The 14459-nt window shown below is 37.8% G+C and overlaps 1 protein-coding gene and 1 long non-coding RNA gene across 2 annotated transcripts in view; both read left to right on the plus strand.

Annotated features, from left to right (window-relative positions):
* The window catches only part of hs2st1b (heparan sulfate 2-O-sulfotransferase 1b), a 13863-nt gene extending 7066 nt beyond the window's left edge, over nucleotides 1-6797 (plus strand). Inside the window, exons 4-8 of the mRNA XM_023292190.3 lie at nucleotides 2998-3083; nucleotides 3487-3625; nucleotides 3719-3816; nucleotides 4670-4827; nucleotides 5643-6797. Of these exons, the coding sequence (XP_023147958.1) occupies nucleotides 2998-3083; nucleotides 3487-3625; nucleotides 3719-3816; nucleotides 4670-4827; nucleotides 5643-5869 (708 nt within the window). The 3' untranslated portion in view covers nucleotides 5870-6797. The remainder of the gene's footprint in view (nucleotides 1-2997; nucleotides 3084-3486; nucleotides 3626-3718; nucleotides 3817-4669; nucleotides 4828-5642) is intronic.
* A 1579-nt stretch (nucleotides 6798-8376) lies between these two features.
* LOC129350124 (uncharacterized) lies at nucleotides 8377-11036 on the plus strand. The gene is made up of 3 exons (XR_008603380.1): nucleotides 8377-8760; nucleotides 9390-9548; nucleotides 10389-11036. It is a non-coding gene; the product is annotated as an uncharacterized LOC129350124 (long non-coding RNA).
* Nucleotides 11037-14459: the final 3423 nt, after the last annotated feature.

Here is a 14459-nt window from a genome sequence, read left to right on the forward strand (position 1 = left end):
GTTGGGCTGAGGAACACAGAATTTTTTGTCTTTCACAGAATCAGATTACTGTAAACAGTTAATTCTGGGTATTTGTTATGGGACACATAGAATCAAGTGATTTTGATGAAGTATCGCCATTTTAGGCTTAGATTTGGTGCAGTTTGCTGATTGAACAGCACATCACAGAGGAATTGTTTGAAGACTATCCGAAAGTTTCAAGTGCAGTTATTCTTTAGGTTTTTACAGTTTCTGGCAGAGAAATGGTGGGATCTTGGCAACTTTTCAAAGCTGCTGGTGGGTTTGGGGGCTCAGAGGATTGTTGTTGCTGCTGGATGCTACATTTTTTAAGGCTACAAGTTGTCATAACTGCCAGCATGGTCCAGGAAGGAGGTTGTCATGGATTGAAGGGTTGTAGATGACAGGTACAGCAGATGAAAGGAACATAAAGTGCAGTCATAAAGTCAGTAGGAACACAGACGAGAGGCACTTTAGCCCGCTGACAAATCCAGTAATATTCTCCAAACAAGGTGGGTGTGTCAGCACCTCTTTGTGTAAGTGTAAAGCTAAAACTGCTCTGCTGGCTTTAATGTATCATTTCTGTTCATTATAAACATGCTGCACTTTTCTCAATATAGATATAACAGTAATCAGCACAGTTGTTTTTTAAGAGACAGTATGCAGCATTTGAGTGCCTTCAAAGAGAATTCTGGTATATTTTAATCTGCCAAACTTCTCTGTATCCCAAACCTCAACAGCTAGTTTGAAAGGCCCGTTATTATCAGTTAAAAACTGTAAACACAGAACGAATCGTCAGATTTTCAACTTTCCATTGGTCCTTGAACAAATCATGTGTTACTTCTAGTTCTGTCAGAAAATGAACCAAGTTTAATCAAGATGTTGAATCAAAATCCCTTTATTCTAAGTCTTTTTCAAAATTTGGCAAAAAAATGAAACCCTTGCAACAAATTCTGACATGTGGAATAAAGGGATTTTGGTGAAATATCACAATTTTAAGCTTTGATTTGGTTCAAATTTCTCATGAAGCAGCACATCACAGATGATGAGCTCAAGAGCTGTTCAAAGGTTTAAAATCTAACGGTTCTATTAGGTTTTATAGTTTGTAGCTCAGATAAGTGTCTTTTTTTTTGTCAGGTTACATTCTGTTCAGACAACTAACAGAAACAGTACAAAAAGTACTGATATTGTACTGCATCGATAACCAGTTTTGATTTTAAAAACTAAACACGTCGCCTTTAATCATCTGTGGTTATTTAAATATGTTTCCATCTCTTCAGTGTGTTTGTTTCGACACATGCAACCTGCTGATATTTTGCATCCTTCTCTACTTGCTGGCCTGTAGAGAAATCGAGCTCATTTGTGTTGCTGTGGGCGCAGCACAGGTCACCTCGTGTAAACACCCCAAAGCTGCAGCATTATTTCTGGCTGCTCGTGTTGAGGTGATATCCTGCCATCTGCCATCTCACAACAGCCACCAGCAGCACCTCAAACACTGCGGCTCCTCTCAACACGATCAAACAGAGATGAGAGGAAAAGATTCAGTCTGCCGTCACATCACAGCTCACAACTCATTTTAGTACACAAACATTCCCGTTTCTATCCAGTAATGGGGTCTAGACAAACCAAAACCAGTGAAAATGTATGACTTGTGATATTTAGATCTTTGTTTAGATGAAGCGAAAACAAAACATATTGTAAAATAATGTATTGTGATTTAGATTTTATGCTACTGAGCGGGACTGTAGATTCTGCTGGGGATTAGAGGGTTATGTCTTTTCAGAATCTCTTTTTTTTCCTTTCACTAACTTTTGTATTTGTGCAGTCTAACTTTTCACCCTCACATTTCACTTTCAGGGATTGTTCAATTCAATCTGCTTAACCTTTTGTGATGAATATTAAAGGTGAGGTAGGCAATATTTTTTTGGCACGAGGCAAAAATTTGGTATTAATCTTCTAGTATTTTTGTAATTGAAGTGGTCTGAAAGGAAAGGGTTTATAAGTTCACCTTTAAGTGAGATAGCATAACTACCCAGCAACACAGTGAGGGCAGGATGGAGTAAACCAATCGGTTAGGCTTGTAGCTTTATTATTTTTGTGCATTTGAAGTGTGTGATTGTCTGGTGGGAGGGGCTTAGAAGGGGGGCTGTGTATTTTCTAATTCTGTCTCTTTTTCTGGCTTTACCATTATGAACTCCTGGTAGTTTAGTGGCATCTTATTTTCTAGTGTTACACTTTTACTCACCTGGAGCTTATTTTACCACTGCATTACATGGAAACAACACAGCCATGGCTAGAAGTAGAGAGACTCAGGAATGTCTTTGGTGCAGGATGACACAGTTATAATGCTAAAAATCATTTTAAAAAAAGGAAGAAACCAGTGGAATTTCTTTTCTTATGGACAAAACCTGGAATCAACATGTTCAACATTTTTCCAAATGCCCACAGGTGTTACCAATTCTGGAAAAGATGGTGGCTCTAAATACTATAGATACGTTAGTATTTACATTCTTTGCTCTTTGTACACAGCCTGCAGTTCAGCCAAAGTCACTGAATTCTTGTCATGTCACAGCTGAGTCACTAATGGTGTCTCATTTCCTCTAATATGCTCAGAATTTTCAGCTCTTTGCAGGATGTGTTTAGAGCAAATGCTTTATATTGGGCAATTTTTTTAAATAGACATGCAGAATAAAGTAATTTGGAAAAAATGTCACAATTTTCCGAGTATTTCACGGACGGTCAAAAAGATGAAAATGTGACTGTTCTCTCTGTTTTCACAGTTTCTGTCTAATAAATTGTGTCATTTTGTTAATTTTAAGGCCAGTGACAAGTTTTGGGATTCAGAGTTAATCAGAAAGTGTTGTGATATGTTATATCTTAACTCTACATTATACTTTAGTAAAGTTTCTACTTAAATATAGCACAACACAATGTAGACATTTTGTTGTTGCTGTGTTTCCCTGCAGCTCCATAATTACTTTCCATTATCTTTGTCTCCAGGTGCGCTTTGTCAGGAACGTCACCTCGTGGAGAGAGATGAAGCCCGGCTTCTACCACGGCCACGTAGCTTATCTGGACTTCTCTAAGTAAGGCCCTTCATTTCCTGTAATACCATTAATATCCAGATTAGTTACAAACAGCAGAGCAGATAAAGGGAGGTCGTGTATTGATTGCTAACATGTGCTTTAGTGTTGATTAATGCCATTGTTGTCCTTATCTCTCCTGACACTATCATCTCGGTGATCACAGGTAATTATCCTAATGCTCTAAGTGTTTCTCAGTGAGCGAGATCCTGTTAACTTTCACTCTCACTTCTGCCTCATGCTGCCACCTTTTCACTGATGGGAAAGCTGCCTGCTACATGCAGTAAACACAGTGAATCACTCTATAAAGGTGGCAGCTTAATGGTCTGCTGTATTTAGAGCGTTCAGTTTGCATTTGTTCTATGTAAATCTGTAAAGAATATGTCGCCTTTCTCTTTTTGTCTAGATATAGTGTGATGGGAAAGCCAATGTACATAAATGTGGTGCGGGATCCTATAGAGCGCCTCGTATCCTATTACTACTTCCTGCGGTTTGGAGACGACTACAGACCAGGACTTCGGCGAAGGAAACAAGGCGACAAGAAGGTCCTTATTTACAGCTCATCTGTTTTTATTTAAGTAAATCTTTAATTTTTTCATCTGGACGCTGTGATGACTGATGCTTCTGTTGTGTTTCAGACCTTTGACGAGTGTGTGTCATCAGGAGGGTCTGACTGTGCTCCGGAGAAACTCTGGCTGCAGATTCCCTTCTTCTGCGGCCACCATTCAGAGTGCTGGTGAGTTTACTCCATCTGACACCCCTCTCAGCTCTGTTTCCCCCCTGTTTAACCACCAAACTGTCGTTGTAGGCTGCTAGCTCCGACCAGACTCACACTGCAGGTGTTTGGGACTGATTCCTCCCTGACAGTCAGGTGAAATATCTGGTCGGGGATCTTTGTCTGAGCTGCAGTTCAGCACAGATTATTTGGTCATGTTGGGGTGTTTACAGATCTAGTCTGAAACTGTTTGTAGGCTCAATATATGTCATATCAAACATTGGTAATTACCTGTTAATGGATGATTACTATTATCAAGCTAGCACCAGGTGCAGCAAACACTGTTGCCTTAACAATGCTGCTCTTAAAGCTAACATTAGCTACAGCTGTTAAAACTGACCGTTTAAATCTGACCTCCAGATGTTCACCACATCTTTGATTATTTCAGTTGTGTACTTTATTTATACAGAAAATAATGTTCTGTACTTTCATTTTCTTCCTTTTTTTCATGTTTTTAACCATTACTTCTAGCCATGTATATTTTAACTGCTCATCGTTTGGTAAACTAATTCTGTTGTTACATCTGTTTTAACAGTTTCTTTGTTGGTTTTAGCTAACAATTTCAACAATTTCTGCTAATGTCTTGATACTGACTCAGGTCTTATCAAACATATTTTTTACAGTTTATTTTCCCTTCTAATCTATATATGTAGATATGTTTTTGTAATGAAATCATAGTTTTCTTTTTTGTTTGTTTGAGTTATTTATCAGAAAGCTGACCTTTCCATGAACATCCTGACAACAGCACAAGTATCTCTGGTTGGTGGTCACTCGTCTACACTGACTGATCTCAGATATGTGCTGTTTTGTGCAGGAATGTTGGCAGTAGATGGGCCCTGGAACAGGCTAAATACAACCTGGTGAATGAGTATCTGTTAGTTGGTGTAACTGAGGAGCTGGAGGACTTCATCATGATCCTGGAGGCGGCACTCCCACGATTCTTCAAGGGAGCCACAGAGCTGTACAAAACAGGTAGCGGCACTACACACATCATTTCACAGCATTCATCCCGCCACTCCAAAGTACGTGTTTTTATTTGTGGTGTCCTTAATAGAGAGCTGTTGGTGCTAGGGACATTAGTTATTATTTCCAAATGGATTATTTATTGTTAAAAATATAACCAATTAAAATATATTAACCAATAAGCCAGAGGATGAGAGGGCATGCATCTCAGAAAATCTATTATAGATTAGCTGTAGTACCTGGTTGCACCACCAAGTGGAGCCTCTTACTATTTAATGAAATGAAGTTACCAGTGTGTTTGCTGACCGCCTATATGAATGGATAAAACAAACACACCTTCTTGCTGTCCAACTGCTAACTGTGACAGTTGTGTTAATGAACTCTGCAGCAATAAGTTATAAAAGAGACGATTGCAGCTCATTTGCTGTGTTTAATACTTTGGATTTTGTTGGACCAACTGTTGAGGCACAGTTTAAAAAGCAAATTTTTTTTATTATGTTTTGCTATTTCATTTACAATTCAATAACCTGCTGTTTCCTGTATCTGTTCTTTAAATTCCTGATGTAACTGAGCCACTTTTACGGTGAACGTTAATTGCTTTCGGCAGCATATATAAAATGTCCATTGTATTTTTAAAATTTTAACCATTCAGTTGATTATTGACTGTCAACATGGCTGATTGTCAGGTAAAATGTTCATCTCCCGTTGTTAGTGGAGTAGGCATTCATGATTAACACTTCAATGATTAGAAGCCAGTTCAGTGGAATGTTAACTATGTGTTTATCACATTGACATGCTCACTGAACCTCTTTTTGTTCTTCCAGGAAAAAAGTCCCACCTGCGAAAGACCACGGAGAAGAAGCCTCCCACCAAAGAGACAATCACCAAGCTGCAGCAGTCCAACATCTGGAAAATCGAAAATGAGTTTTACGAGTTTGCCCTCGAACAGTTTCAGTTTGTTCGTGCCCATGCCGTCCGGGAAAAGGATGGAGAACTTCATGTCCTGGCTCAGAGCTTCTTTTATGAAAAGATCTACCCCAAAGTGAACTGAATGTGCAGCCAGAAAACTGAGACCAAGACTGCACAGGGAGTCTAACAGAAGTCATAAACACTGGGAGGACAAGAGACACTAAATGATGCTGGACTTATTGGGATCATGTTGGGACTTAAGAAAACAACCTTTTAGACTGAACAGTGCAATTTCTATGAGGAATGTTCTCATTTTTTAAATAGGTGGAGCAGCTGTTGAGAAAACTAAATCTGACCTGTGAGAAAGAGTTTCTCCTCAAAGTGGTTAAAATAGTTACTGTGGTTCACCTCAAAATCAATCCAAACACAAGAAGCCTTTGATTTCTTAAGATCTGTGGTTGGTTTTTGGGTAAACCATCAAAATAAAAGCAGCAAAGCTATATTTAAATGTCATTTTCTGGAAATAGGAAATAAGTTTATCTGGTTTATGCATTTTTATTAACTGCACACCACACCTTATGTGCACCAGTACTTGTTTACAAATAGCAGAACATCAAGGGTGCATTTGTACATGCTGTATTAACGTGTTTTTGGACCAAATGGTAGCAAAAGAAAATAGATCGGATCTTTGCATCCTTTGGTGCGTGACTAGTAATTTTTTATGCCACTGAGATGTTCTCAATTTTTACACGTTTAACACATCATATCAATATTTTATCAGAGCGATAGTGATGTGTTTGTTTGATACAACAGACAGCTGCTGTTTTTAGTCTGCAAAAGGACCACAAGCTAAAGGAAGTTACTAAGACTAGAACGTGTGAGTACAGGGTTCTTTTAGACAGAGACTGATAGTGCCTTTAATATAAAGTATAGGACGTTTTCTTATTATTGATTTTGCAGTAATTCCACAGCCACACTTCTTGTTTTGGTGTACTCTTACTGGCTTTCTGTTGTTTCATATTTACCACATTAACATCCTAAACATAAATACATAAATGCAAATAACTGGGCTTCTTTGCTTCTCATTTTCTCTACCAAGAGTTACTGATTGAATCCCATGTGTGTCTGCTGAATCTACTGAATTAGAATTTTTTGCTGTTTTAGGACTTGCGAGAGACCGATTTCTATTTGGATGATGTTCATTTTGTCGTTGACTATTACAGGATAACGTCATTTCTTTTACACCGACAAATCAACGATAAGATGGTTTTACCTTAGCTGACATGTTACATGACAAAATAGAACCGGACAAGAAATGCAATATCATTCATGAAATTCCGTGCAAATCTTGCAAGAAAACATACATTGGAGAAACAGGCAGAACATTCAACACAAGACGAAAAGAACACCAGACAGAATGCGAAAAGGAAACAATCGGACGACTCACAAGAACACAAAAAGAAAAAGCCGAACAAGAAAACAAAAAATCAGCCATCACGGATCACTGCAAAAGAAATAATCATATCATGGACTGGGACAGGGGGAGGATTGTAACATCGGAGACCAACAAGCATAAACGATGGATCAAGGAGGCCATCCAGATCAGGAAGCGGGCGAGCTGCTCCATGAACCGGGACGAGGGGGCCTACACCCTCTAATACCTGGGACTCCATCCTCCAGAGACCACCGGACGGTGGGGGGCGTGGCCTATCTGACAGATTCTGACAGATCTGTCAGACCGGTCACATGATAAAAAGGGACACGTCAGCTCACGTCAGATGACGCTCTGAAGAAGACTGCAGTTGCAGTTGAAACATGTCAGCTAAGGTAAAACCATCTTATCTTTGATTTGTCGGTGCAAAAGAAATAACGTTATCCTAGACTGATTACTAAACAGTTTTCATTATATGTTTGCTGAAATGAAACAAATTTATCAAATCCCCTGAATGGGGCACTTCCCATAGTGCAGTTCAACAGCATAAATTCCTCTCTGACCGTTTCCAATTGGCCAGTCTTAACCCTCCTGTTGTCCTCATTTACGGGCACCAAAAAATGTTGTTTCCTTGTCTGGAAAAATGCAAAAAAAATTTCCCAAATTTCCCAAATTTCTGAAAATTTGCAAAACCGTCAGGAAGAAAATTCCAATAATTTATTAAAAATTTCCCTGAAAAGTTTTATTTTAAAAAAATCCCCCAAATTTGGCAAGAAAATTCTTGTAAATATTTTCAAAAAATTAGGAAAAATCTTCAAAAAAATTCCAAAAATATCTGAAGTGATTACATATATATATATATATATATATATATATATATATATATATATATATATATATATATATATATATATATATATACATGTATATGTATATGTATATATGTATATGTATATATATGTATATGTATATATATATGTATATATATGTATATATATATGTATGTATATATATATATATATATATATATATATATATATATATATATATATATATATATATATATATATATATATATATATAAAAACTATATAACTGATGAAAATAAGTTTGCCAGGGTTCTGACCACTGTTCCCTCTAAGCTGCGCGCGTGCGCAATTGCGCACTGCTTACACGGTCTCCGCGCACAGAAAAAAAAATCCAACCTAAATTGTAAATAAAATAAACACGTAACAGTTCATTCTGTGCTATTTTTCAATGTGAGTCAGTGAGTGACCGGTGACTGGTTGCTGCAGCCAATGATGCGATTCACATACGTATTTACCATAGACTGTATATAATGGTATTTACGCAGCTAATCAACGTCAGGCGTCCTTATGTGCAGCCACCATTGTTGTCATAGATATGAATCAGTAGATAGGACACGCCCCTTTGAGCTGCGTGCTACAGCGAGGCTAAGCTAGTGGGAGCAAAGTTTCAGTGCATTCCGTTGATGTAGACGGCGTGAAAACGGAAACAAGTATGCCGGCTCACTGTGCTGCATACAATTACACACTGCGTCGTACGATTGAGACAAGGAAACTTGGAATGACTTTTCATAGGTAAGAATAGTTTTTGGCTCTTTTTTCAGTATTAAATCTTGTTGAGAGCCTCCAGTCTGTGAGAGCTAACTAGTTAGCCACTAGCAAAACGCTAAGGCGAGCTAGCAGCCTGACAACCAAATACCAGACGATTAATAGTAGCTGTAGTATAGTTGTACAAGCAGTAGTAGTAATACTAAAAGTACAAGCAGCAGTAGTAGTATAAACAGCTGTTAGAGTCATAGAAGTAGTATCAGAATTTGTAATAGTATTACAAGTTGTAGTAGCAGTGCCAGTATCAGCAACAGCAGTTCATGTACTATCACTACTACAAGTAGTAGTCACATTGCTATTACTACCACCAATACTACCAATAGTAGTTATAAAGCCAGACTCATGTATATCCAGATTACCATCTATGTTCTTCCTCCAAACCCATTTTATGATTGGGATTACAGGCAGTTCTTAGGACTGCTCTCAAATAATGGAAATGTTACCAAACAAGGTTATACTTATCAAATTAAATAGCTCTGGTCTCCAGTATATTGGCAAATTCGGTTCTTTGTACTTAATTTATTAGCATGATTTCTTTTTAATATGTTGTGTACAGACTTAATTACTTCTCTGTCTACTTTTCTTACTCCATGTAGGTTTCCCAGAGACTATGGGTTGAGGAGGAATTGGAAGTTTGTCAGCTTAGACCTGGTGTCATTCCATCAGTGTTAAACTTCCCGGCTCATCTTGGAAGAGTACGTGCCAGAAAGACCACGACCAAGCAGCCTTGAGATCTTAGGCAGCGTCTCCCTGAGGTGGGTGTCGATGGTGTTCACAGTCAGGTCTGTGGTAATCCTGTCAAAAAACAAAACAGAAAAAAATCTAGATTATAAATCAACATGTAACCAAAGCACTCTGTGTATAACGCCATAGTATAGGATGTAGTTCAGAAAATGTCAAAGTATAGTATACTCAAGAATAACATAGTATGGCCTGTAGTTCATAGTACAGCATGTTGGCAAGAAAAAAAAACAAAACGTAGATTATTATGTGGTTCAAAAAGCGCAAAATGATAGGATGTTGCCTAAAATTGTCATGTATGATATGTGGTTCAAAAAATGTCATAGTGCAGTATATTGTCAAAATAGTATGTAATTCAAGAAAACATCAGAGTATAATATGTCATCTAAAAAATGCCATAAAATAATAATTTCATTGCACAAGTAAAAGTATAGTAACTTTTAAAACTGTTCGAATTCTTATGTTGTGTAAAAAAAAAAAAAAAAAACTAAAACAAAAAAAAGTCACAGTAATATGTCAATTAAAAAAGCCTATAGTATAGCGTGTCGCCCAACAAACATCATAGTATAGCATGTCGCTCTTGAATTTATTTGAAAGAGTAAGTTTACAACAACACAATATGTGAGGGGGTTAAAAACAAATGGGTGTTAGTAAAATAAAAATAAATAAACAGAACTAAAAGTGAACTTCATGTTGACATTGATGGGCATTCCAACCAGGAACAAAGTAAAAGATAATCAATACGAAAAAAAACTCTTCCTGTTCACCTCTTAAAACCCAAAAACACACCGCAGTAGCACCCTAAACTAAAACTACCAATGGGTTCTCTGTTTTCCTTTCTGAACAATTCAAAGGTCCCTCTCTCTCTCCCCACACATCCACCAACCACTGGAACACATCTCCAAAGTTCTGCCAGGCCAGCTCAGCTTCCCCTCAGAAGAAGTGCTGCCACCTGCCAGATGAAGGAGCCTTTTGAGAGGCAGCTGGCATCGTGATTGGACTGTACTTTGGTCTGTTCCAATCCAGCTTCAGCTCCAGAGACGGCAGGCGGGACGAGTCAACGGAGGCCGGGTGGACGAAGGCATGCAGCTGAGTACAATCCAGAAAACAACAGAGGAGGAGTGCAGCTGCCCAGGGCCAGAACAAACAGAGTAGCATCGTATGTCTCTTAGAAAACATCATAGTATAGCCTTTGGTATGAAAAAACGCCATCATATACATCGTATATTGTACAAATAACAAGTCAAAGGAAAGAGACATACATTGTAGAATTGTAGTAATTGTGGGCTGACTGATTTACTGATTATCAGTATTTTATTTTTTACTGATTTACGGTAATAAATACATTTAAAAAATGGTGCTACTTTGGCTCTGAACCTTTATCTACCTGTGGTCGCTCTGTCTTCTGGAGTGATTTGATTGGTTATACGTAACGAATAAAACTCCTTTAACTTAACATCTGTAAACAAAACAAAAACGTATCAACAAAGTTTTCTGTTAGAGTTTGTGTTCTTCTAAGTTTAACTCAAGATTTTAAATACTTTCATTTACTGCAAATGAGTATCTACTCCAAATGTCTCACTAATAATCATTATTAGCATTAAAAACCCACAAAACACCCCTCTATACTCGACGACACTTAGTACAGTCTGGTTCCCCCTTCTATAAATCTGCTTGGAGTCTTCCACTTCCTGTTTGTCAAAGTGGCCTTCTACCTGGACAGGTTTTGTTGGAGCTCATGCAACAAACATTTTGGGTAACTGCACTTTAATATGGATGGATGACACTGAATTAGAGTCTGTTTTAATGAGACTGAGTTAAGATGTGTAGCTCTGTCATTAAATAGGAAATTATTTCTCAGAATTCACAGAGAAAAGTCAGAAATGTTTGCTAGGTTAGCGTCCCACATGTTCTTTGGCTCAGCTAAAGCTAACTCTCGCCAACTTCTGGATCTCTTGAGTTGCTTGTTGTTAAATTATCTTGCTAGAGGTGCTGAAGCTCAGAAAGTCTGAGATGTTTGTTCAAAATAAGTTCATTCTCAAGTCTTCTCTGAACTGTCCTCTTTTGTTTTAACTTTCCCTAAACTTAAGAGTTAATGACAGAGCAGCACATCCAGACTCAGTCTCATCTATGTAGAGATTAAACTTCAGTGTCATTCATTGATGTTAAAGTGCAGTTTTTCAAATGTCTGTTGCACACGCTCCCGACCAAACTAGTCCAGGTGTAAGACGATGTGAAGAGAAAGCTCCAGAGGATGAATATCGCACATTTACGTTGGAAATAAATGTCCTTTAATTAGACATTGTCATGCAAAAGTTGGATTTCCCTTTGTTGAGTGCTTTGTTGATGTTGGTTTCTAAATGTTTTCTGACACTCGGCCCCAAAGATTAAAACCTTCTACGGCTCACAAGCTTCAACAATTCACACACTATCAACTGTCTTTCTGACTAAACTAAGATAAAAAGTGAAAAACTGCCTGATTCCTGCATCATGAATGTAAATCTTTTTGGTTTTTATGACCGTAAACTGAATATATTTGGGCTTGACATTTTATAAACCAAAACAAGAAATGAATTACTGGAGAAAACGACAGATTAATGGACAAAGAAAATGTGTTTTCAAACATATATTGCTGAATTACTCCAACATTACAAGATACATACAATTTTAATTCAATTTTATTTATATAATGCCAATTACAGGTCAAATTGTCTCAAGATGCTTTATTTTTTATATTTTTTTGTCATATTTAAAATATGACAAAGTAAGAAATTTAAACCTCTTGACTAATCCAATTTATTATTTAGTTTTTAAGAGACTAATTGACAATTCAAACTTTCTCCACTAAAACTAATTAACAAGAGGTCAAATAGAAGGAACAGTTTTAAATACTGCAGTCCCACGACGACAAGAATAAAGTTTCTCAACAAAAACTAAATCTGCTGGTGGATTCCATGAAAGTCCTAATAAAGGATAATAAAGTGTGATACTAAAGGTTTGTGGTGCTAAAAATCTCAAAGTAAAGATATCAAGTTGAACATCTGGATGGAGGTTGATAAAAGTTGACCTTCTTTCATTTCTCTGGCGCCGACTCCATGGATTTTATGGATGGTGGTTAAAGACCTGCTCTTCTAGTTGTCTTCCTTCTGGTGGCCGTAAAAAGTCAGTCCATCCTGACCGACTTCAACACCTCTTCATGACAACTTGTTCTGCCTCCGACCTGGTGGAAACTCAAGAAACTCGGGAAAACCTGTCGAGACTCGAGGAACTCGTGGAGACTCGAAGAACTCGTCGGGCGGGGGAAGATGTGGTGGGCGGTGGGGGGAGGTGGGGGAGTAGAGGGGGGAGGCACCCACCCACCTCCCCGCCTACTCTCCGCCCTGACTCCACCCAGACTCCGCCTTGGCTCCACCCATGTGGTGACTTCAGCAACTACGATGCCAAAGGGACGACGAAATTATTTCTTTGTATCTGATCTGTAGCTCAGTGAGTTAAGGATTTGCCTATGGAGCTGCAGGTCGCTGGTTCAAGACCAGACACGGCTTAAATTTTCTCAAAATTCTGACAAAGACAAAGAAAGAAAAAGGCCGGTGGCGGGTCTCGAACCTGTGACCTACCGCTTGGTAGTCTTCTTCTTATCCTCCTGAGCTACTCGCTCAGATACAAATTCTTCTTTTTTTTGCGCATTTATCATCTATTTTTTGTCGTTTTCGAGTTTTTTTTAACTCGAGTCTCGTCTCGACCGTTTTTCTCAGGGGGTTGGACTGGTTGGAGGGTGGAACCCTCAATTCCAAGACTTTTCAAAGCCTCCAGACCTCCCGAGTCCTCAGGACCTGAGCTTTCACACAGTCTGAGGGCTGAAATTTTCTAAGTCCCACAGTAGGTCTCTGTTAGATTTAACTTTCAGACAGTCCAAGGACTGAAATCTTCTAAGTTCCTGAGTAGTTCTCTGTTAGTTTGAGCTTTTTGACAGTCTGAGGACTGAAATCTTGAAAGTTCTTGAGTAGTTCTATGTTAGTTTGAACCTTTAGACACTCTGAGGACTGAAATCTTGAAAGTTCTTGAGTAGTTCTCTGTTAGTTTGAACCTTTCGACAGTCTGAGGACTGGAATCCTAAAAGTTCTTGAGCAGTTCTCTGTTAGTTTGAACCTTTAGACAGTCTGAGGACTGAAGTTTTAAAAGTTTCTCAGTACTTCTCTGTTACTTTGAACTTTCTGGTTAACAGAAGCCTTAAAACTTGTGACCATGAGTCTTGATTTCACATTTAGATAATCCATCTGAGTTCTTCTCAGACCTTCACCTGTGGGTTTTTTAGAAATTCTCAACAAACTTTGATTCTCTTCACTGAACAGTAAAGTTTGTGGCGATCAGAAGGTAACATTAGTTTGATCGATGCCTTCAACCTCTAGTAGACTTTATCTGGAAGTCAGTTTTCTGAAATGAGTTCTTAGTAAATCCGTCCACAATCAAACCAAGAACATAGAAAAAGGAAATGTTTGAAGAAACAACTTGATGTTTTCATTTCAGACTAGAAACCACTATAAGGCCTTTATCCGTTTTTGCTCTTTTGATCATTTTATTGTTTCTTCTATTTAATGTGATCTTCTAAAGTTTAACTGGTGTCTTTTCAAAGCTTTTACCTTTAGTTTGATTCTTCTTAAATGTTTAGTTTGGCTCTTTTCTCACCTTTTATTCTCTTCTAATGTCTGATCTGATTTTGAAATGTTTTGTCTTTTTAATGTTTGATTGTTGTTTTTTCTTATGTTTTATCGGCTTGTTTGAAAAATTTCCTTTTCTTTCCCAATGTTTAATTTTTCGATTAAATCTTTGTTGAGGTTTTTCTTTTTAAATATTTTACCACCTTTTAATGTTTAATTTTCGTTTTTAATGCTTCATTGTATTTTCTGTTTAATTCCTATTTAGTT

This window comes from Amphiprion ocellaris, chromosome 2, assembly GCF_022539595.1.
Source record: "Amphiprion ocellaris isolate individual 3 ecotype Okinawa chromosome 2, ASM2253959v1, whole genome shotgun sequence".
NCBI lineage: Eukaryota > Metazoa > Chordata > Actinopteri > Pomacentridae > Amphiprion > Amphiprion ocellaris.